The 23,639-nt window shown below is 41.7% G+C and overlaps 1 protein-coding gene across 3 annotated transcripts; it reads right to left on the reverse strand.

Moving 5' to 3' along the window:
* Positions 1-2,918: 2,918 nt before the first annotated feature.
* Positions 2,919-18,297, reverse strand: RBM17 (RNA binding motif protein 17). 3 transcript variants are annotated; one of them, XM_074903531.1, is made up of 12 exons: positions 18,237-18,297; positions 16,486-16,626; positions 15,156-15,272; positions 14,087-14,253; positions 12,041-12,135; positions 11,014-11,070; positions 8,338-8,479; positions 6,233-6,384; positions 5,456-5,532; positions 5,032-5,130; positions 4,638-4,710; positions 2,919-4,494 (listed from the first exon to the last, which is right to left on the reverse strand). In XM_074903531.1, the coding sequence occupies exons 2-12, from the start codon at positions 16,606-16,608 to the stop codon at positions 4,391-4,393; spliced, it is 1,206 nt and encodes a 401-aa protein (XP_074759632.1). In that variant the 5' UTR covers positions 16,609-16,626; positions 18,237-18,297; the 3' UTR covers positions 2,919-4,390. The 3 variants fall into 3 exon arrangements, with proteins under 3 accessions (XP_074759632.1, XP_074759631.1, XP_074759630.1); XM_074903530.1 differs by having other exon boundaries at positions 5,456-5,529; positions 12,041-12,138; XM_074903529.1 differs by having other exon boundaries at positions 12,041-12,138.
* Between the last annotated feature and the right edge of the window lie 5,342 nt (positions 18,298-23,639).

Here is a 23,639-nt window from a genome sequence, read left to right on the forward strand (position 1 = left end):
ATCTTCGTTAATGATCTGGATGAGGGGCAGAGCACACCCTCAGCAAGTCTGCAGGTGACACCAGCCCGGGAGGAGTGGCTGGTACTCCAGAGGGTCGTGCTGCCACCCAGAGGGACCTCGACAGGCTGGAGAAATAGGCTGGCAGCTTCATCACGAGGCTCAACGAGCAGTGCAAAGTTCTGCACCTGGGGAACCCCAGGTATGAACAGGGGATTTAATTTAATTTCATTTAACACGGGATGAATCTGAGTCTTGCTCAGGGCCTCTTACGCTACGTGCTGTAAGGACAGAGAGTACTCCCTCGCTACTTTTTCTTAACGGAGCAAGAAAGATTTAAGAGGTTTAAGAACCTCTTTGAAGGCTTCCACATTTTTCCTTCTATCTTTACAAAAACTATGTGGGGTTAAATGCACATTTTCTCATGCACAGAAGGGTAAAGTACCCACACACACTCAAGACAAACCTACCACCGGAGCTTGATTTTAGATAAGCAACCTCAAAAGGCAAGCGCTTACACAGACTGCAGCCCATAAATTACACATCCTTCTCCTCAGCTGAATTCTCTTCAGAATCCAAAGTCCAAGGCTAAGAGCACTTAACATTTTCTGTTAAAATAAAAAGCAACTCCACAAGGAATGTGCGTTGTGGTTGCATAGTTGCAAGTATAGGGCAATAGGGTGTAATCCCAACTCTCCCATCAACCTTCTGCATGACCTCGGGCAAGACACTTTTTGTACCTGCCTCCCTCCTTTTTCCTATGGTTATTCAGACAGCAAGTTCTTTGGGGCAACAGCTCTCACCTTCCATATAATACTGGCAAAGCAAACTTAAATCTGACAACAGCAATGTTAAAAATGTCCCCTGCACCTCATCAGATTTCTTTATCTGACACTGAGTAGGCAAATGATAAATTGACAGCTGAAATTCAACAGATTAAGCACAGAAGAGTGCACATAAATACAGTCATAATCCATGTACATCATAATGACGGGCTCTAAAATAGCTGCTGCCACTCAGGAATGAAACATTGGGGTTACAACTACAAAAGCATCAAATTGATACTGCCCTACTGTTAAAATAGCAGCCAGTGTTACGATTTGGAAGAGAACGGGGCAGCAAATGGTTATGCCACTATGAAAATTCTTGTTCTTTAAGACTTCAGGGTTGATAATGGCCTAGGGAAACCTTATTCAGCTCAGGGCTGACACGTCCTACACGTCCCTCTCAGTTTTATGTTAGCTTCAGGACACTGCCAACCAAATCTCTCTTAAGTAGGCATCTCATCTAGATTCCCATTGAGGAACAGTTCATACTTAGCCTGAGAGGAGATTCAGTTATTCAACACATTAGAGAATCAGGGTATTTACATGGGTATTAAAAACATGGAATTAAAGCTTAACTTTCGGAAATCAGGCCTGAAAAATACCATCTGAAGCAGTACAACCAATAATGTACTGCTAATAAGGCAAATGTATCTTAATAGGCCACTATCCTCTTCATTTTCTGTAAAGCTATAACCTTTTAAGGCACCACACAAAAAGAGAAACAAAAAATATTGTTCCAGACCACTATTGTTCCAGAGTACATACCTTACAGAAACAGGTGGGTGCACAATTTCAAGTATGCAAAGACAAACAAACAAGTAAAACTTGGGAGCTGCAACAAAGAACTCCAAATTAAGTGCTGCTGAGCCTTTTTGAGAGGGCGCTGATGAATCACGGAGGGAAAAAAATGGATGTGTAAGCAGGAGGAGCTGGAGGTGTTAAATGAAGAGTAATTTGGGAAACTACTAGAAATAGAAATAAGTCAGTAACAAGATTTCAGAGGAGGCAGGAAGTAGAGAAGTAAATTCAGAAGCAAATTTTGAAAGGCATGCAAGATACAGTCATACCTGAGAAAGTCTGAGCCAACACATCAACACTGGCTAAGTGGAAGAATGTGCATTTGTGAAAAAATGCTTCCTACTAACTACATTGTCTGTGACAAGTAAGGTCTGACTAAGGATCTCGGTCAGTATGTCTGATCCTTTCCAGGTTTCCACACCTGTGTGTTTGCACTTACCATGGCAGCACCTAAAACTGCTTACAAACCAGGCTCCAGTGTCATGGATTTGTACAGCACCCACCAAGAGATGACACTAAGGCAGTGCAGGTCTGCTAACACTTGAGAAACTGTTTTAATAACCCCACATTACAGAAAAATACTTTATTTATAGCATGAATCTCTTACACAAAACACTACATTAACAAGTCCTCTCCCCCACATTTCAAGGGGTAAACTTTACCCATGTCTTCAACTACAATCAGAATTTTTAGAACCAAATGGTTCAAAACTTGCCACTAAGGCAATTCTCAGCAAATGGAAGACCTCCCAACTCAAGCTGGGAGCGCAGAAGCTGGCAGAGAAACAGCAGAACAGCTGGTTAGAAGACATAAAAACCAGCCTGTATAACTCAGGAAATGCTTACAAGCTACTCCCTCAGAACAGCAGAATTTGATGAAATAAGAACCATAAAAGATGTTTCTTAAAGACAAATATTTCCAGCTAAGTTCAGATCATACCAAATCAGTCAGCAGTACTTAACTTTCTACAGCATCCCAAATGATTTGACTCTTAGAAGCAATTCTATGCTAATTCATGTTAGGCTAGTTTCTTTTTTACTACATAGCAGCAAAGGCCTTAAAGTGTCGCTCAAGGTCAAACAGAAAACTAACAGCGGAGCCAATAACAGAATCTAGAGTCTGTTATTGCCCCAAGTCCTGTGGTTTTAGTATTAGTCAGGCTGGTTCTTCACCTCTGCTGCAGACAGGTTTTCTAATGGTGGATTGCAGCGACTGCCAAGAGCAGCACACGTGGTGCCTCTGTGGGAAGGCCTTGTGCAACGGAAGAGGACAGTAAGGAAGCCAACACACAGTAGGTAAAATACAAGGGTTTTTTTTTTAAAAATTGTTTTCTGTTTTACAAGCAAATGTTTGTACAGAGGTTGGTGGAACACAAGCAGACAAAAGCAAAACACAAGACCAAGGGTTTGTCATATAGATCTGCAGCCAAAACTTAATAAAAGGGCAATAACTGGAGATATTCACAGCATTGATCAACTACAGGTCTATACCCCCTCCCCCCAATACATGTGTATAACAGGAAAAAGACATCCAGCATCAGCTTTCCAACAGCTAAAATGCCCTCAGAGCGCACTCCTATTAATATCTGCACAATTCCTGATGCAACAGAGCACTGAGACAACTGCCATCATTGCATAGCCACCTCTGGCCAACTCTTTGTCACATACTGTTCCCGAAGAAAAAGCAAACATGAAATCAGGAGCAGAGTGCTATGTATTATTTTACATCAGATTAAGAGAGTTGTAGTGTTTAGTAGTTTAGTTTGTCAACTCTTCAAATTTTCATATGAGAATTTTCTTCCATCACCTACTTTGAAAACTTCCACTGGAACTCCTCCTCAAAAAAATAATAAAGCCTAACCCTGATATTATTTGACCTCAAATATAGAAATAGAGAGAGAGAGCAAATGCCAGGTTTGAACCATTTAAACAAAAAGTTAGTTACTTATGTGTGACGTTAGATGAAGTGAGAACCTGACAGCTGTCCAGATACAAGAATGAGTTTCCCCTCTGTTCCACCTACAGCATTTCAACAGCAATTGGTTAACCCTGGACATTTCCAGCGAAGACTGCTTGACAGCACAGAGCTCCTGCTAACAATCCCCTCTTCCTGATTCAAATGGCTAAGCATTGTAAATTCCCTCTTCCTTCCATTTCCCTGGGTTAAATGTGTATTTTCTTTGGGTTTGGGAAGAAAGACAGATTCATTCCTTGTTCCTTTTGTCTCCATTCTGGCATAAGAAAGTATTATCCTGGAGTCAGGAGAGAACAAACGTCCAACGACCCCAAATCACTCTGGTGTGCAGAGGCTTAGGAGAGCAAGGCTGTAACTCTGAGAGATACCATCAGGGTAGTATGACAGAAGTATGACAGCATACAGTCCTTTTCCAAAGCTTCCCACTTAGTGTGGATGCAGCACAGGGACTCCATGATGAAGCACCAGAACAAGGAAAGCAGGAATACAGACAAAGCATCTCCTCAGCAGTGGCTTTTCAAAAGAACGAAGTCCTCTGAAAGCTCAAAAAAAAAAAAAAATAGGATCCCCAGAGCAATAAGCAGAATTGTGCAATTCAAAAACACACAGACGTGAATCTTACTTTCAAAGGGCTTTATATTACAAAAAATGTAAGTCACAACGAATGCGAAAAATCCATTCAATGAGGCCTGTTTCCAGTTTGCTAGGAAAGCTACTTTTCTCTTCTTTATTCCCAGCCTACCACTGAAAACATGATTGCCAAAACAGTGACACCTCGGGCTAGATTTTTAAAATCAAACTTGCTCTGCCAGATCCAGTACTCTGAACTTGTCCAGGTTGTAGAAACAAGCCTTCACGACTCTGCCTCCAAAGTATCTTCCATTTAGATCCACAACAGCTGGAATTAAAGCCAAGAAAAGGTCAGCGAGCAGCAATTCAATATAATAAACATTTCTTTAGCTAAACAGTCTGATCAGTGAGACTGTTTAATCTCTCTACAGAAGTTAATTGAGGTTCATAGGACACAATTTAGTATCCCACCTTTGATGGCAGATTCAACCCGTTCAAACTCTAAAAATATTCTTACAGCTTCATCATCAGGGGCACCAGGAATCTGAAACAAAACAACCCCCCCAAACCCAGAAGTAATTAGAACAGTAGCAAAAATACTGTTTTAAATTGCTGTTCTTCATAAAAGCAGTGAAGAGAACACAGTAAAAAGGTTCCAAAAGCAAAATACTCAGAGATTTTTGCTCGGTTTGTGACATTAAAAGTTTGTATCTTACAGATTGGAAAAATCCAGAATCACAACACAGCAAAGGACCCTGAGAGATCTTCTAATCTACACCCCTTCTCTTGGACAGTAAGACATCAGGAACAAGTGCCCAGTTTGCTTCCAGAGCAGCCAAAAAGAGAGAGACAGATTATCTCTTACCTCAAAGATGACACATTTCCCAACCTTGCCATATTTCTCGCATTCCTCCTTAGTTTCCACTTCTAGATCTTCATCCACCTCCCCAGCACCTACCATGTTCTGAAAGTTAAAAGAATAAACCCAGCTCACCGAGTGTACTCTGTACAGATGATAATCTGTACACAAATCACGGATGCACGCACAGGAGGAGACAGTTCCCCAGCACTAAGACAAGGTAACTGTATAATCTAAAGTGGTGTTGATCTACAGTCACAGCTTGTATCTCAGGAAGACACGTATTATCTCCACAACAGAAAGCACCATGTAGGTGCAGGCCAGAACAGCCTGGACTGTACAGTCACTGTGACACGAACACAGGTTTAAACATTTCAACCAGTCCCATATACTGCAAACACCAAGACATGTTCTCTTACTCCTGACTTACCCTTAGTAAGACCACTTTAGTTGGGCATTTCAGTATCTCAGTCAATGGGTTCGAATCTGCTTTCTTGCCCGTTTCTGCTATGACGATAGAACAGTTAATCACGGAATAATTTAAGATTAAAGCTCATTTAAACCTTATATGGGGGCTTTTCTCAGAATCTTACTGCTTTCAAACAATGGAATAAAAGCAACAAAATATAGTTTCTTATTGGTGAGGAACAGTCATTCAGGACTCATAGCTACTTGGAAGGACAATGAGGAGAAAAATCACTTCTAAAGAACGTGAATGAAGCTAGAACTCTGACAAGGTACTATGAGGGAAATAATTCCTAAGTTCAGAATTGTATCAGATCCCCCAAGAACTAAAAATCTCCTGACTTCCAATACTTGTACTGAGGCAGAGGTGCTGTTCTAGTGAGCCTAGGTGTTGTCTCTAGATCAGACAACTGCAGGGAAATGAGAGCAGTATCTAAGCATGTGATAGGGAGAAAGCCATCAGGAGCAGAGCAGGATCACCCCTTGCAGAGAAGAGGCTTCCAAACACTAAAGGAGAACAACTGATGGGGGAAGGGGAGGATGAGCTAAAATAATTAACAGAGAACCACTTTAAAAAAAGGTAAATTTCCACAAGAAGGAACGTAAGTCATTCTTCCAATTCTAACTAGTATTTTCCTCAAGGACAAGATGGCAAACAAAAACTTCAGAAGCTTCCATTGAACCTAAACTATTCATTTTCCCTGACCATTTTCACAAATTTATTGGTGTAGGATGAAATTACCTTTCTCTGCAGAATCGCCAACAATGATCTTGCCACCTCTCTTGCTCGTTTTCTCTACTGACAGTGCTGTGCTCAGCCCCTGTTCATGCTTTCCCAACCCTTGGCCCTCTCTGAAACCATATTTCTGCATGATTTTGTGAGCTACAGTCCCTCTGCAAAGAGAAAAAAGCATCAGTTAGTAAAGGTGTCTTACACAAAACATTAACACTGCATTTCCCCGAAGCACTCGCTCTACCCTCCTAAAATCTCATTACACAGAGACTGAAAACATGAGAGCTTCTACATGACTTTACACTAGTAATTTCAGAGCACCCTGTGAAGATGAAGTGTTACCCCTGAATTACAGATAGAAAAGCTGTCGGAGAACTTGGCTAAATAAAATTGTTGATATTTGTCCAACACAACCCAACTTCTATTAGCAGTGCAAGTCAGCATCATACGCTCTACAGAATGGTTTTGGTTGGATATGACCTTTAAAGGCCAGTTAGTCCAATCCCTCTGCCATGGGCAGGGACATCTTTCATTAGATCAGGGTCCTGACAGTAAATCACAAAACAGATTAGACCAAGGTCTATTTAGTCCAGTTTCTTGTCTTTGTCAGTGGCTGGTATCAAAAGCTTAAGAGAAAAGGTAGATGTGGAATGACTTGCTTCCCACAGATCACATTTCACCATCTACTAGCTCAAAGTTGGTGTAAACTCCAGAGCATATACAAGGTTTTGCTACCCCTTCCTACAACAAATCTGGGTATCCTCAGTATTCATTTAAACATGTCTCATCTTTCTGAATTTTCAAGAATGAATTGAGACAATAAAGTCCCCTATCTATTTAAAAGTACCTTTTTTGTAAGTACCTTATAAAAACCACCTCCACTGACAGGTTTTTAAACTCCCTCTAAATGAACAGATAGAATCAAAATATACCTATACAGGCTGATATTTCTTTGGAGACCATAGCTAGATAGGCCAAGACACAACAGACATGCCATGGTATAATAGTTCATACTACAGTAAATATTCTATGCTCAGTCGTCTCCATTTTACCAATATGCATATAAGATTAAACAGAAAATGCAGGATCAGTGACTAGAAGATTATTTTCTAACCCAACACTATGAAACATACATTCAAAATGGTCAAAAAGTCTGGCTATGTAATGCGGAAAGGTTGAAACAGTCACAGAATAAACAGTAGCCAATTGTGTGGTCAACGTAAGGCAGGTTAGGTCTTATTTTCAGCACTTCCTTCAGTGAAGTGAAGGTCCCAGGAAATTGCTAACTAGAGGTGGTAACACAAACTGGTCCAACAGCACTGAGTTTGGTTATCCTTTTTCTAGACAACGTAAAAAAAAAAAAAAAAAAAGCAGCACGTTTCTATAAAAGAAACTGCATGAAAAATTGTCTCCAAGATGGAAATGCAGTGTAATAATGTGATAAACTACATTTTTATGTCTGCGTTCCTCCCGGATACAGTTTTGACTATGCTGAGGCTGCATTTCCACAACACCCAATACGGTTGATAAGAAGGGCACAGCAAACCACTGCACTTTTCAAATGAAGTCTTTCAGCTGTTTTTAACTATAAATTCACCTTCACTTTGTTGCCACAGTAGTGACACGAGCGTTACAGACAAGGCTAATCCAAGGCAGAAAAGTACATGGACAGATCTGCAGCCACAGCTGCCACATTCATACAAATATGCTTTGAATTTCTAAACAAACAAACAAAGCAGAGCTGAAATGACTTGCCCACTGGTACTTAGCAAATTTAAGACAAAGCTGGAAAAGAAACCTAGAGGAACTAACATGCCATCTGTGTTTTCCTGTACACATTAGCTTGGCTTGTACCAGCATAAACACTTTAATACTGGAATGTGGCTTCAGAACTCGCTTAAAGCACAGCCTTGAATGCAACCACCTCAAATGCATTTCCCTCCGTCACGTAAATCCACTGCTTTTTCTGTATCCTGCCAGTTAGGACTATATGCACTCAGACTAACCACATACATGCAACGGGTTGTGTTCTCCTCTACTGACAAACTATTTTAACTTTTGGTTTCCACCACCTTCTAACGTTTTTTTCCACAAAATGTAAGTCAATCATTTACCCCATGTTAGCAAGGAAAGAGTTGCTAGGTCCCGTGGGGGAACGAGGTCTTTCTGGCTCATCATACACTGGAGGAGGAATAGCTGCTTTGGAAGATGGTGCCCGTGGTCTTGACTCCTCTTCAAACGGAAACGATGCTACAGCTGAAGAAAAGAGACATTTGCTTTTTCACTGAAATACTCTGCATGAACTACCTACTTGAACTTATGAACACTAGAGTACTGTGCCTTCAGTCTAACTCATTTACAGACAGCTCTTCATCTGCAAATTGTACTTTTTTCTGCTTTAATAGTAACAAATTACGAAAAAGGAGTCTTCCACATAAATCCAAATCAGAAGCATGTTTCCTTTGCGCATAAATCATAGAATAGTTTGGGTTGGAAGGGTCCCTAAAGATCATCTAGTCCAAATCCCCCTGCAACGAGCAGGGACATCTTCAACTAGATCAGGGTGCTCAGAGCCCCATCAAGGATGTCCTTGAATGTTTCCAAGGATGGGGCATTTACGACCATTTTGGGCAACCTGTGCCAGTGTTTCACCACCCTCATCATAAAAAATTTCCTCGTTATGTCCAATCTAAATCCACCTTCCTTTAGTTTAAAACCATTACCCCTCGTCCTATTGCAACAAGCCCTACTAAAAAATCCCTCCCCATCTTTCTTATAAGCCCCCTTTAAGTACTGGAAGGTGCTATAAGGTCTCCCTGGAGCCTTCTCTCCTCCAGCTGAACCCCCCAGCTCTCTCAGCCTGTCCTCACAGGGGGGGCTCCAGCCCCCCCAGCATCTCCGTGGCCTCCTCTGGCCCCGCTGGAGCAGGTCCGTGTCCTTCTGCTGTTGGTGCCCCAGAGCTGGACCCAGCCCTGCAGGGGGGGTCTCTCAGAGCAGAGCAGAGGGGGAGAATCTCCCCCGGCCCTGTGCCCACCCTGCTCTGGGTGCAGCCCAGCACACGGCTGGTTTGCTGGGCTGTGAGCACATACTGCCGGGTCACGTCCAGCTTTTCATCCACCAAACACATGTTGCTTTAACACGTCCTCATCTCTCTCCCTCTCAGAAACAAGACTTGAATCGAGTTATTCTGGATTTTCCTCATAGGATATACAATGAGTTTGTATCCATAGGTCTATAATGCATTTATTAACCTCTTATTAAATGGAGAAAAGAAACACTAAGAGGCCACCTGCACGACAGTGAGTTTATCCAGACAGAGGGCAAGGAAACTTAAAAGCCTCATTCATGAGGAACAGAATTATGATAAAAATGGATCAACACACACAGCCTGGGGCCTGAGGACTATAGAGAAAAGTACACTGTACATTTACACAAAAGAGAAATCAGTCTATTAAAAAGAACTCGAAGCAAAGTATTTGTACAATCATAAGACATCTCACTGCAACTTTTTCTGGAGGATGGAGATATATATCTCTCTATATAGTTATCTCAATCATATCAATTAGATTATTAAACTATCTTCCACTAACAAGTCAAATGGCAAAATGTAAAAAATAGCCTATGGAACACTAAAGAAAAAATGCAAACCACACTTTTGAATGTACTTATGGACTTTTAGGCTGACTTCGTTTTAGATTATTTTCTTGTGAACTAGTGCTTGTACCATACCAAATAAAATGTCACACATGAAGTTTGGGCATGTCATATGAGGAAAAATATCCCTATTTAAGCAGCAGATGGACTGGACTATGGGACTTCTGCTACAGCAATATTTTCTCAGGTTTTTCCAGCCTAGCTTTGAGCATCAAGTAACAAGCTGTACAAAGGTTTCCTTGTGAGATCACGTCACATTTTGAAAGCTCTCCCCCTCAGGATATTTCTACCATTTCCAGCCTATATTTACTTTTCCTTGACACCGCTCAATTGCTCTTAATTATTTACTCAAAACAATCTCCTTCTGTTTTTAATGTTTACACACTTCAAATGCTTTCACTATTATATAATTCGCTTACTCCACCAAGCTTTATTTTTATTTCAATCTTCTCATAAATAAAATCAGGACTCCCAAAGGAATGTTTGTCTGCATAAGATTATTTTTTCTTATTATTTTTTAACATACACAACATACTGTTTCTTATTTTAATTTAAAAATTTAAGACAATTAGACATGCAAAAAAAAAGGAAGAGTTTTGCTCTTACAGCAAGATTATGCCACCTAGTGGACAACTACAATCTTCAAGCTACCTTCATTGAGGGGAAACCCTAGGGCACACACCCCTCTTCAGCAAATATTGTATCCCTCAAAACCACAAAATGCTGTCTGTAGTGCATAACTCCTTCAGAAAAGATATTCATAAAGTACCTCCTAAGGCAAAAGGTAATAGAAAAATTCCCCTCTCCATGCTGGGGAGGTTTATAATCTACCCAGAAAACCTGTCTGCAGCGTTTCTTCTTTCACATCAGAAATGAGTAACTGAACATGGTTATAACAGCTGCCCACGTGGTGGTTTACCTCTCTAGCAATACAGAAAGAATCCTCAGAACCGAGATGTGAAGCTCAGTAGTACTGCAGGTTCCCCATAGCTTCCCCCCCATCAACAAAAGACTAGTGTAAGTTCTTCTGCCACAAAGAATTGTACTGGAAGAGCGGCAGGACAACTGAATAGAAAGTTGAGTGAGAAATAAACACCACTGCTAGGTTTTAGAGAACAGGATTGTGGTGTACTTACGCTCCTTGTCCTTCTCAACAAGAGAAGTGGGTGGTGCAATGGCAGCTCCTCCCATACCTGTGAGCAAAATGGAAGACACCACATTTGTACAATTAGGTTCTGCTGCTTGGAATAGCTTCACTGAATCTTAACGCAGCTGCTGGCTCCCTACCAGCCAATTCTTAAGACACATCTCTACCAACAGAAAAGTAGCAAGAGAGCAGTCTGAGAAGTCTCAGTAGTGGTAAACTATAAATGAATGAAAGGCACACCAAGGGAGACACCATCAAATGGCGGTGATGTACTACATATGGTGCCTATCATAAACATGTTTCATGGGATTTCAACATTAAAGACTGCAGTGAAACAAATCTTCCGTTCTAAAACTGCTCAATCAAACCAATTAAAGAGATACTCTGCTCAAGATTAATTAGTTTCAAAAGTACAAAGCCTCTTCCATATTTTAATGAGCAATATTATAATGTAGTCCCAAGCTTCCAAGGCACACCAAATATTTTAAAGGTCCTGTCAGAAATTTTCCTTTTTAAAGTAACAACAGACCTGAATTATTTACTTTGTTGCTGAAAGAGAATAAAGATTAATTTTGCTCATGCAAAGACATCTCTTATCACCCAGATCCACATCTAACTATTTCTAAGGGCATTCAAATAATAAAGGCAAGACCAGTAAGCTTTAATAATGAAAAATCAATAGTGGTTCTCATAGTGTGGTTTTATCTCATGCCTCAGTCCCTTCCTGGAACCTACACCATGCAGAAACTTAAAACGGGTATCCACAAACTAACATAAAAAAAAGAAGTCTTTTCACAAATAATTTAGTTGCCACCTGCCTCTATGGAAAGAACAGTTTTCTGTGTTACAACAGTTACGGTGTACTAAAATGCTAGGTTTATTCTCAGGGGTCAGAAATAACAGTATACTTCTCAGCTAAGAACAGAGAAATACAGATTCCATGAAACAGAATTGCGAATTCCTCCCCCCAGTTTCTTCTCCTTTTTCCCCATCAAAAACATAAACATCTCCCTTACTTCTTTTTCGTCTCTCCCTTTCATAATCTTCATCTTCATCAGAATCTGGATCTGGTCTTCTTGAAAACCCACTGGCTTCATGTCTGTCTTTACGTCTTCTAGGAGACACGGTATGTTAGGATAAGAAACCATCTAAGTTATCTCTTTCCTTTAATTTGCAATCCCAGCTTTGCAGTGTGATTTATACTGCTACGTTCTAACCGACATTTTATAATGTTTTCCATGAAGGTGTAAGCAAACACCTTTACTGTTTGTTTCTTTATTTTCATCCTCATGGAGTAATTTTTGTAAAATATAAGATGGATCCAAAGCAAGATCATTCTCCACTTGCAAGCCAGCCAAGAAGAATGTCTGGAAATGAAGAACCATCTGAATAAATCTAGTCCAACCTGACTCTGGTGACTGAATAACTACAGTGGAAGAGGTGTTGGATAGAACTGACAGCAAGGTAGCAGACATTAATTAATCACCATGCTTTGAATAGAATTCCTTTTAAATTCCCCAATCACAGACTACGCAAAATATTACAATTTACTTAGTCGATTAAAAAACCTCAAAGAATCATTACACTTAAACATCAGATTATTGAGATGCTAGTTTGGCAATTAAGATAAGATTCAGGCAAGTCTACTAAAACTTTTAACTTTAGGTGAGAAACACTTCACCAATCGTTTGCACTTTAACTGTTATTTATTGTGATCGTCACATTACTCATTTTAATGCTTTAGAAAAAGGAAAAATATTTTCCCCAAAAAGTTCAGAGCACAGCTTGGGTCATAAATCAGATCTCATTCCCAGCACAGTCATCAAAACTGTGCTACAAGATGCTAAAACCAGCACCACTATGGAACCAGACAAAATTTCTGAAACTCTACACTGTGAATTGAAAACAAATGTACACTCAGTTCAAACACCCAGGATATCACAAAGCATACATCTGATGCGGGTTTGGCTGAGATTGTTTCCTCAATTTTAAATCAGAATGCATTATGTATTTTTCACTTCCTCTCTCTAATTTTTAGATACAAAGATTACTCTCTTGGTCCACGTACAACAAGTACAAGCACGACTAAATAGCAATCAACGCAAAAGCTGTGGAAATGACAGCCCAGATTTCTGAGATCTCACATGCTAGTTGCAGTATGACAGAGCCTCAGGCATTCCTCCTCCACCAGAACAATGAAGATGTAACCAAGAGAAGACAGAACAGTCCAAATGACTGGAAATATTAATTTCCATAGCCTAAACCAGGCAACAGAATATCCCTCTTGTAATTCCACTGACCTTAGATGATTCATAACATGATGAAACTGGCTTATTCATTTCATTTAAAATAAAATAAGCAAATATAATCTTACTGCCTGGCTGGCAGACTTTTTTACTACCTATTTTAATAGGACACGGAATCTGCATTCAACTTCTTTAATATGATTAGACAGATTTCTTATTCCAGGGAAAGGGCATTAAGGTAATTAAAAATAAGTGCTATTGTCTTTTGTCCAGAGACAAAGGAGTAATAAACACACAATTAACTTAGGCAGAATTCAGAATATTAAAAAAGAAAAGTGCAACTGTGCCTCTCAAAGGCTGTGCTAGCTACAACTTTAAAACGGAAACACATTCATGTGTCAGTTTGGAGTATTTAAAGGCAGGAAGGATGGCTTATCACTGAGCTTTGAAAGGTACTTCTGTAGCTGTGTTACACTGACTACAAATGCTCTAAAATACCTTCAAGGTCAAAGCCTGATACTGATGCAGAAGTACCCAAATACTGCTGCTATTGAATTGTAGAAAATCTTGACACACATCTTTCAGCCAAAGAGGCTGTGAACATGATAAACCCTGTAATTTTTGCACTATTAGGCGATTTTAGCTAGAGTATCAAAACTTAATTAAAACATTGTGCTTGTTTCTACAAGCAAATGGTATTCTTCACAAAACCTGTAAGAATTTCCCTGGAATTGCTTAAAGGGATAAAACTAAACAAACTGATTTTTCTAGCCCTTATCTAATTGTCAATGTGATGAGTTTAAACAAAAGCCTTACTTTTCTCTTTCCTCGATCTCCTTTTGCCTCTCCAGCTCACGTTGCCTCTGTCGTTCCTCTCTTTGACGTTTTACCACTTTTTCATAGTCATTTGGGAACATGGGATCATACTCATCCGCCAAAGGAATCAGCACATCTCCCGCAGAAAAACCACTAGGTACAGGATCCTTACGAAAGAGAAAAGAATTTTTTCAGCTGAGATCTGAAAGTTTCCAGTTGCACACTAAGAGTTCAAGAGTTCCTTTTCACTCCAAACACCACAAAACTCAACTTCTGTGTTCTCTGACAGCAGAAAATAATCCTAATTCCACCGGTACTGAAGAAATCTTTGCTTTACTCAAAATTAACATTTCACCCAGTCTCTCCCTATCTTGAATTTTTCCATGAAGAATCACCCTCACCCACTCCTCTGCCAAATACAAAGCAGCTGCAAATCAGCATGGACAAGAATTTTTTCAAACCCCATTAATTCATTATTAGAAGTATTATGGCATCTTGCTCTTTCAACCATCTGCAAGATGTTCTCCCACACAATCTCATCAGTCTTTTACCTCATCTGCTATTAATATAATACTGACAGAAGTGCACATGCTGTTCTCTCATCTGAAAGAACTATTTCAGAACCATCACCTTTGAAGAAGTTTCAGGAAGAAAGTTTCTTTTGATTCCTTATGATGAGAAATCCATTTTAAAAGGTTAGGTGGCTTTTTATTTTTGATTGTTATACAGGTCCAGCTCCAACACTGGTGCAATCACAATTACATGCACTATTTACCTGACCAAATTACTGTCTTACAAAGTACTCTGAAGATGTCCAGGAGAAATACACTAGGAACTTATTTTAACTGCATGTTAACCTTTGTAATTCCACGTTGTATCCCATGGAAGTCTGTATACAGTTGAAATGTTAATTAAAAAACCTCCAAGCAGAGAAAATCAATTTCAGAAAATTATCACTTCCTTGACCATGAGGAAAGTCAAGGAAAAAATAAAAATGCAGACTGCAGTAGGGAATTTGAACTCCAAAACATCTGTTAACAGCCGGACTTTATAGGTGCCTTGGTCTTACCTTTAACCCAGCTGCTACATGAGGTGGTGTGTCCACAATCTGTCTCTCATCAGAAGAGCTACCTCGTTTCAGGTCAATCACTGGAGCAAGGACTGTTGTTTGTTTTGTTCTCTGACTCTGAAAAATCACCAAAACACAAGAGGTGTTTGAAAAACGGTAGCAAAACAGTTTTCTATAGAGCAGCTTGCTTTATATATACTTGCAGCTAGCATTTTAATTTTTTTTTAAAAGGATGAAAAACACTGTTTCAAATTCTTCACTGTGCAAAGCTCAATATACTATTTCTCTTCAGTTTATCAACATGCAGTAATTCTCAACATTTCTAATGTTGAGTTATCCTTGACTTGGATAACTAAGTTTATGCCACTTTTAGTGGTGGCAAAGGCTGCTCAGTTCTCAGACAGACTCTTGCCAACTGTGGTTAAAGAGAGGCTACACAAATACAGATCTGATGCAATATTTCAAAGAACACTTCAGTAAAACCAGTGCACACCTTCCTCTTTTTGAGCGAGTGAGATCAGACTTTGCTTGTGCGTGCACTAGAACACACTGTGGTAGGTGAACAGTCCTAGATTTGGACTAGGACTAGAATCACACATTAAAGATTCAGACAACCTCTTCGGATGAGTTCGAACCAAGTGCATCATTTTAAGAAGGGGCTCAGACTTACTCCGAAGATCTACTGTTCTTCATATTTTATCACCTGATAAATGTATTAATCTATTCTGAACTCTGAATTTTCTAATTCTATCCTATTCTTCTATTCGTCTATGCATACACTGCATACCAGCTACACTGACTGCTATATATTCGTTGTCTTTCAGATTTCATTCATGCAGGTTGTTCCAATTATCAACTAAATCCTGCCCTCAATTTTAGCAGCATAAATCAGGTGTAATTCCAATGAAACAAATGCTGTGCTTACTTAAGTATTCAGTATCAATGCTATAATTTATTTTAAAATTATCTTACTCTAGAACCTACATACCATGAAGAACATGCATGTCCTGTCTGAGCCAGAATATCAACATATCAAAGAAAAAGTGAAATACTGTAGCAATAAAAAGAGAAAATGTCTCTGTCACTGTTTAATCTCAAGGAATTAGCTTGCACTCCTTCTTCCTTCCATGTACACTGGAAACTCTGCAAAAAATTTCTAATGCGTGATGATTTTCCCTCTTCAGCTTTGCTAGGCTCCTCACTACATACTCATAGATAAATCCCAGCAGAATTACTCCAAATCGGTATTTTAAGGTCACAAACTTTGCTCAATACTCTGAACACAAAAGAAGTTTGAATAACAGAAAGCAATAATACAAAAGAACTATACCTTTGCTTGTGTGAGAGCTGCTTTCTTCACCTGCAGTTGAGACTGTAGTAGTTTGAAATTTTTGGACCAGCCTTCTGTTTTAGAATCGCTGGTCTCAACTCCCAAGTCATCGTAAAGTGACATTTTCTCTTCAATTTAAAACTAAAAGACAAAAGAAAAAATCCAGATGACCAGCCTATGTCCAGGGCTTATTTGCTGCTAGTTTGCATATGCCTGTACATCATATTTTTATGTACCTTTTTTCCAAAGCCAGAGAAAATTCAAAGTTATAAAATTTTTCTGGTAATAATGCTATTTGCGTGCTAACAGGTGTTGGAAACTTCCTAAAACTACACTTGTAACATTAGGTATCATTTTTTTCAGGCTTTGAAGAAGTTATGCTGTAGTTCACACCGGTATTTCGAGGTTCACAAAGAAATTCAACATTATGTATCACACAAGCCTCAAGACTTCCAAATCAAACACCAAAGAATTATTGCCTCTGCTGACCTTAAAACCTACTCACACAAACACACCAACATTCCAATCATCTTGAATGTCGCTATTGTTTTGTATCACTGTAAAGATATATCTTTCTTATACTAAAGACACTTGTCAGAGTATTATTAACACATTTAAAGGCCTCTCAAATACATAAAGCTTATATATGCGCATACACACACACATATATAAAAAAATAACTAGGCAACAACATCAATAATATGGCATGAAATGTATCACTTTGATATTGCATCTGATACAAACAGAAGAAGAGAGTATTTGAATGTAATAAGAGATCTGTCACCTGTGGAACAACCTGTAAACTAGTTTTTAAGTCTCTGATAGGCCTAGATTACCCTATCTTCACCCAAAATCTGTAGCTTCTTAATTTACTGCCAGATCAAACATGACTGATTAATGGTCTGCAGTGAAAGTTTACAGACTCATCAGAAAGATCCTGATCTCAAAGATTTGACAGATACTTATATCTGAGGGAACCTGCCTGACTTAAGAGATTAGCTGTTGCTATAATTTATGTGCATTTAAATCTGCAGACAAAGTCTCAAAGGCAGCAGACAGCAACTATATTACAACACAAAAAGGTGGCAAGCCCAGCTAAAGTTTAGAAAAACCCTAACGATTTAATCCTGCAGGGCAATATGAACAACTAGGGCTCAGAACAGCGTTCACTGCATGAAAACGGAGGTTGCACTCGTTGGAGATTATTAAACATATGGGCACAAAGAGTCAACTATATAGAGGATTATAATTCATACGGGAACATGATGAGGACAGGGCATTACAACAACTGCCACCTGCCCCAGGGAAGTTTACACAGTAGGACCGCCGCTATTCTGGGGCAGATATGGTGCACTTGAGGGGTATTATGCTACGCGTATGGATATAGGGAGGGTCCTGCCATCGCGGGAAAGGGACTTTCTGCCTCAAAGCCTGGAGGGGAGGGGGTGCACCACAGCCCAGTGGGGCACACGGGAGCAAAGCAGAGGGGCTGTAACCACGCCACCAGCAAGAGAAGGCCGTTATTTCCTCCCGAAGCGAGGACGGAGGGGCCCGAGGCCCGGTCCCCTGACCCCCGCCCCCCCCCCCTCCACACAGGCCTAGACCGCTCCGAGGGGAGCAGCCGCACGGCCGAGACCGCTGAGGGGGGACAACCGCCCGCCTCCCGCTCCGCCCTGCCGCCCCACACCCCCTCCCCGGAGCCCGGGACGGCCTCCCCGGGCAGGCGCGGCCGGCCGAGGCCCAACGCTCACCCGTCACCGCGCCGCCGCCGCCGCCATGAGCCGGCCGCTGAGGCAGCCGGGAAGGGCCGCCCCGCGCGGCGCCCGCGCATGCGCACTGACCCCGCCCGGCCAACGGGCGCCGCCGTTATAGCGCCCCCTGGCGGCCGGCGGCCGGCGCAGCGCCCCTGAGCCCCGCTTCCCGCCCTCCCGCGCCGCCCAGTGCGCACCAGTATGGCACTGGGCAGGGAGCCCCGCGTCCTGCCCTGGGCCAGCGCCGGGAGCTGCGGCCTGGGGCGAGGGGCTGTGATCCCGAAGAGGAGGGTGCGGAGGAAGCATTCGGATTGCTGACCGCCGCCTCACTTGCAGCCCTGATACAAGTACCAGACCCACAGCTGAGTCCCCGCCGGGTGCAGGGGGGCCGGGCCCGGCCTGTCTGCCCCTCGGCCTGCCTGCCCCCCGGCCTGCCTCCCCCTGCCTTCCTGCCCGTCAGCCTGCCTGACCCCGGCCTGCCTGCCCCCCAGCCTTCCTGCCCCTCGGCCTGCCTGCCTGCCCCTCGGCCTGCCTGCCCCCCGGCCTGCCTCCCCCTGCCTTCCTGCCCTTCAGCCTGCCTCCCCCTGCCTTCCTGCCCCTTGGCCTTCCTGCCCCTTGGCCTTCCTGCCCCTCGGCCTTCCTGCCCCTTGGCCTTCCTGCCTCTTGGCCTGCCTGGCCTTCAGCCTGCCTCCCCCCTGCCTTCCTGCCCCTCAGCCTGCCTGCCCCACAGCCTTCCTGCCCCTGCTTGCCTGCCCCTCGGCCTGCCTGCACCTCAGCCTTCATCGCATGTTATTTTAGCAGACAGGACAGGGCAGGATACAGCAAAGAGGGGTACGGTGATGAAATCTGCAAGGGCAGAAAGATGACAGCTAATTGCACAGATGATTTTTCATCATGGGTGAGAAGTTTGGGCTCCCTGTTTCCCACAGTCCTCCCCCCCAGAGAGATTCCTTTTGGTTTTCACGATGCACATCGAGTGTAATCAGCGCTCTGAACTTTGTTTCCCTCCTCATGCTGGAAAACCAGTGCCTGACAGGCCGTGGGGGTCCTGCAGCAGGGCAAGACTGAAATGTTGGTGGGGTCTGTGGTCCCCCACAATTGGGATAACCCCAGAGTTTTGAGTCCTGTGCAGTGCTGGTGGATCACAGACCCACTCTGGAGGAGTTTCCAGTTGAGCTGAATGAGGTGGGAGTCACTCATTTGACGGTCTGCACGTAATGTTTAGCAGGTCGCTATAATGATCCCTGCAATAACCCTTTTAAAGAAGGTGCATGAAACCCTGGAAATAGAGACCAATAAACGCAATGAAATAAGCAATAAAGTTTATTTTGGCAAAATGTTTTAATGCCAAACAGCAAATACTACCGGATTCTCCACATAGCTCACATAAAGAAAACCACTTCAAATCCCAGTGGTAACAGCCATACAAAACCCCATGTTAGTTCTGCACTCAGAATTTCAATGACCGTTGAGAGCCATGCTGCTGAGGAGAGAAGAAATAATTATCACAGCTAAATTGTGAGGGTTTTGGGAAATGGAGTGGAGATATGTCCCTGCAATATGATGAGCTGCCACTGACCCTTATTTAGTTGGAGCTGTATTGGCCTTTGAAGCAGATTTAGAAATCTGATCGGCAGAGGGCAGGGCTGTATTTATGCCCATGACTGTATTTTCTCTGTATGTTATATCACAGTTCTCTATACTGTATTTCTAACTCCTTAAGAAATCTCTGGTAGCTCTCTGAATGAGTAATCTGGCAGCTTGTATCCTTGGGCTTTCAGCATTTCCAATTACTTACCAAGTGCACTGTGATTTCTGTGGAAAGTAATGGAGTCAAAAATATGAGACTCTTCTGAGTATGACAACACAGTTGTAGCGAAAATGTTAGGAGGAAAGAAAACATACTCATTTCCCATCAAGTGTATTTCCAAAATCCCCATATACTATTCAGGCGTGTTTGTTATCATTTTACTGTACTGTCACTTCCACTAGCACTGAGGTCACTGAGTAATCATGATATTGCAAAGCATTTGCTCATTAGAATTATTTATAGCCTTACGTCATTTGGGCCTAAAGTGGGCTGAATGGGTCGATTTCTCTGATTGTCTAGCTACAGAAATAATTTTTGTTTTCCAAAACAATCCCTGAAGTTCTGTATCTGTCCAAGCCTGGATTTTACCCAACCACACCTATTTCCCATCTTTTCCAGGTAGCTCATTCCAAAGTCTTGCACTAATTATTTGGATTCTTTCTGACAGCAGCGAGAATGGAATATATTTTTTTTTTCTTATAATGGGTGCGTGTATTTCCAGCTCCTATCAAGCATATCAAATCAGATGAGCTGAGATTTCTAAGAATTATGGCCACTCCCACCACGTGATAAAGTGGTGCAAGTAGACACGCACCATTGTCTGCAAAGCAAAGCACAATCTCCAACCCCAAAGCAGATAGTGTTGTCACTTCAACCTCAAAATACTACAAGAACTATCTCTATATTAATCAGAAAGTCCTTATCTCCAGCATTGCTTTCAACTATGCTGTTACACAGTTCATTTCCCCGTGGTTAGCTGAAAAAATGGTGATTGTAAGTAAAGCTACTACTTAAAAAAGATCTGATTTCAAGTTCTTGACTATACTGGACTGTTCCCCTCCTACTTATGCTGCTTTCTACTAGGGCAACTTTTCTAGACAGTGCATTTATGGATGAATCTATTTTTGTAATAACAGTGAACACTTCCTAAATGTAAAAATCACTTTATTTATGGAGGATCTCCCAAGTATCTTCATTTGGCTTCTTGCCCTCACAATGCCTGCATATTTTTAAAGGAAGAGATATTCATCTGATTCACATCTCTGTAACTCTCTGGAAGAAAAAAAATCAGCAGGACACTTCAATACTAATTTTACCGTGACAGAATCCCATTGAGAAAAGACTGGTATACTATGGTAAGGGAAGTAATCAAATAGTTAATTGCATCAAAAGGTATTGAGAGAAATCACTGTGGATTGAAATGTCGCAGAGCAATATCACAGCATGACAGTCATTGGGAAAAACTAAAAAGAGATTAGAGTCTGCAGAGGTAGAAAACACAATTATAATGGGAGATTTCAATTCCTTCTAGGAACAAGTCACAACAGGAAGGGCAAAGGCTAAATTATTAGGCCCATAAATAACTACCTATTAAAGCAATGAATCAGATAATTCACAAGAAAAGAAGCAGCTCTTGGTTAAGTCTGGAAAGTACATCAGACATGCATCAAACTTTCTTTGCCACCGTTTGTAATAATAACCACAATATACTTGTACGCACCCGTATAGGAGCAAAGAAGCCAGCAAAACCCATCTTATTAAATTCAGGAAGGCTGCAGGCAGGTAGAGAAATCTCACCCAGCTGCCAAGTCTAGGGGTCCCAGACAGACTGGAAATGGAGGTGACATTTTTGGGGTCATCCCCAGCACTGTGCATTTTGGAGGTAGGTAATAGCGGTGGCTGAAATATATTTTTCAGCTGTATCTGCAAAGGTGGGGAAGCACTGGCCAGCTCTGTGCCCTCCAACAGACCCTTGATGATGCTGTAGTCTGATCTTCAGGATTTTAAAGGATTTTAAACCTTTCCATGTTGGTGTTTTTCATCCTGAATCCCACTAATGGTCACCATCTCAGCAGTCCTATCTCTGTACCTGCCTTTCTTATCTCACCTGGCTCTGCTCTGTACCTCTTCTTGCAGCTCCTTCTCCCAGCTTAGCAATTTTCTCAGCAGTTTGAGATGAGTTTGATGCAGCTGGGTCTCCTGAACTCCTGGGAGAGGAGAAGAGGGGGATTATGAAGATGAGGTTACAGGCAGGATCAAAAAGGTGTGAATAAACTCCAGATTTTCACACCTTGAGAAGTCCCACCAGCCTTGGTTGGCACCCCTCATTGTACCAACAAGCAACCTGGAAAAGGTGAACATCCAAGGTGATAAAATTGTTCAGAGTAATCAGCCAAAAACTGAAAGTAAAAAGTTGCAGAAGGATGGCAAAACACTGGCTGGGTGATGAGATGGCAGATGGGACCCAGTGTTAATGAATGCAAAGCAATGCACGCAGGAGAAAATAGCACTAACAAAATACACACAGCGGCAGGCTCTAAATCAGCTGCTTCCATTAAGGAAAGAGATGCTGCATTCATTGTGGATAATTTTCTAGAAATGCCTACTCAGTGCTCTGAAGGAGGCAAGAAAACAAACAGGCTGCTAGGAGGCATTAAAATTAAAAAAGAAAAGCAGAAAACATACTTAATATAAATCCAACATTTACATGCACCTTTGAGTGGCCATCTGCACTCCTGGGCATCTTACCACCTCCAAAAAGCAGCACTGCAATACAAAAACTTAAAGAAATCAGATGTGTTGGCTGAAATCAGATGTGTTGGCTGAAAAGAGGCAGCTGAAGGGGACCCTGAAAGCATCAAGCATCCAAAATGGCATAGAAAAGGTAAATAGGGAGCTCTCATTTTTCTCCCTGATGGTGATCTCTGAGAAGGTAGAAAATGAAGCAATGCTGGAGGAAAAAAAAAAAAAAAAAGCAGCCGTTAAATGCCTCATTTCATATAATTTCCTTTCAGCTTTGATAGCGGTTTTTGGTGGCTGTGGATCATTTGCACTATGTATTACAGATCTCCACCGAGGTTGAGGGTTGCTAATGTGCCAAAATGGCATTAGAGGGCAGTGCATCGCAACTTAACTGGAGGTCTTTGGGGTGGCAACCCTTGGTTGCAGGAAACCCCCCAGCACCGCTGGGGATCAGGAGAGCAGAGCGGTTTCCACCCAAGCAGGTGGGAAATTGTGGGGACCACAACATGCCACAAAACCAAAACACCAGGGCTGCTCACAGAAGTGTTGGTCAGGTTAAAAGGTGCTTAAATCCCATCAGACGGTGGTTTCCAGCCAATGGTGGGGGTCAGAGCACCGACCTCGCTGCACATCATATTTTTTTGCGGTGGCCTATCTGGACTTTTTTTTTTTTTTTTTCTAGAAAATACCTGCTTGATTATCACTGCTGTCTTCCCAATGACCTTCAGAATTGCCCACATGACAAAACGAAATATGAAAAGTGCCAGAAGAAAATTTCTCCTAGCTTGGGAAGATTGGCTTTGGTTTGCTGGCTTGAAAAAGAACAACTTGAAGGCGTAAAAACCTGAAAGAATTTAAAATAGTTAGGAAGGCATTTGAAATATTCTTTCGTCTGCTAAGGGAACAGCTGAAAATGCCATTATGAAAGCAACGAAGAAAACGGCGCATTTTTGCCATATATAGAATGACCCCAAACCCCAGAAAACTGTGACTTCTTTTCACCTAGATTTTACTTACTTCACATTTTTTACCTAGTTTCGTATTTTGGCTGAGTTCCATAATGAAAATGA

Source organism: Athene noctua, chromosome 3 (assembly GCF_965140245.1).
Source record: "Athene noctua chromosome 3, bAthNoc1.hap1.1, whole genome shotgun sequence".
Taxonomy (NCBI): domain Eukaryota; kingdom Metazoa; phylum Chordata; class Aves; order Strigiformes; family Strigidae; genus Athene; species Athene noctua.

What these genes read in the sequence shown, in the direction of transcription:
- RBM17 (XM_074903529.1), bottom strand. Translation starts at nt 16,608, where the DNA reads ATGTCACTTTACGATGACTTGGGAGTTGAGACCAGCGATTCTAAAACA. An exon ending in AAGGGAGAGACGAAAAAGAA is followed by an intron (nt 11,071 to 12,040) that starts GTAAGGGAGATG and finishes TTTTGCTCACAG; the next exon opens with GTATGGGAGGAGCTGCCATT. An exon ending in GGTTGAATCTGCCATCAAAG is followed by an intron (nt 4,495 to 4,637) that starts GTGGGATACTAA and finishes CTTTAATTCCAG; the next exon opens with CTGTTGTGGATCTAAATGGA.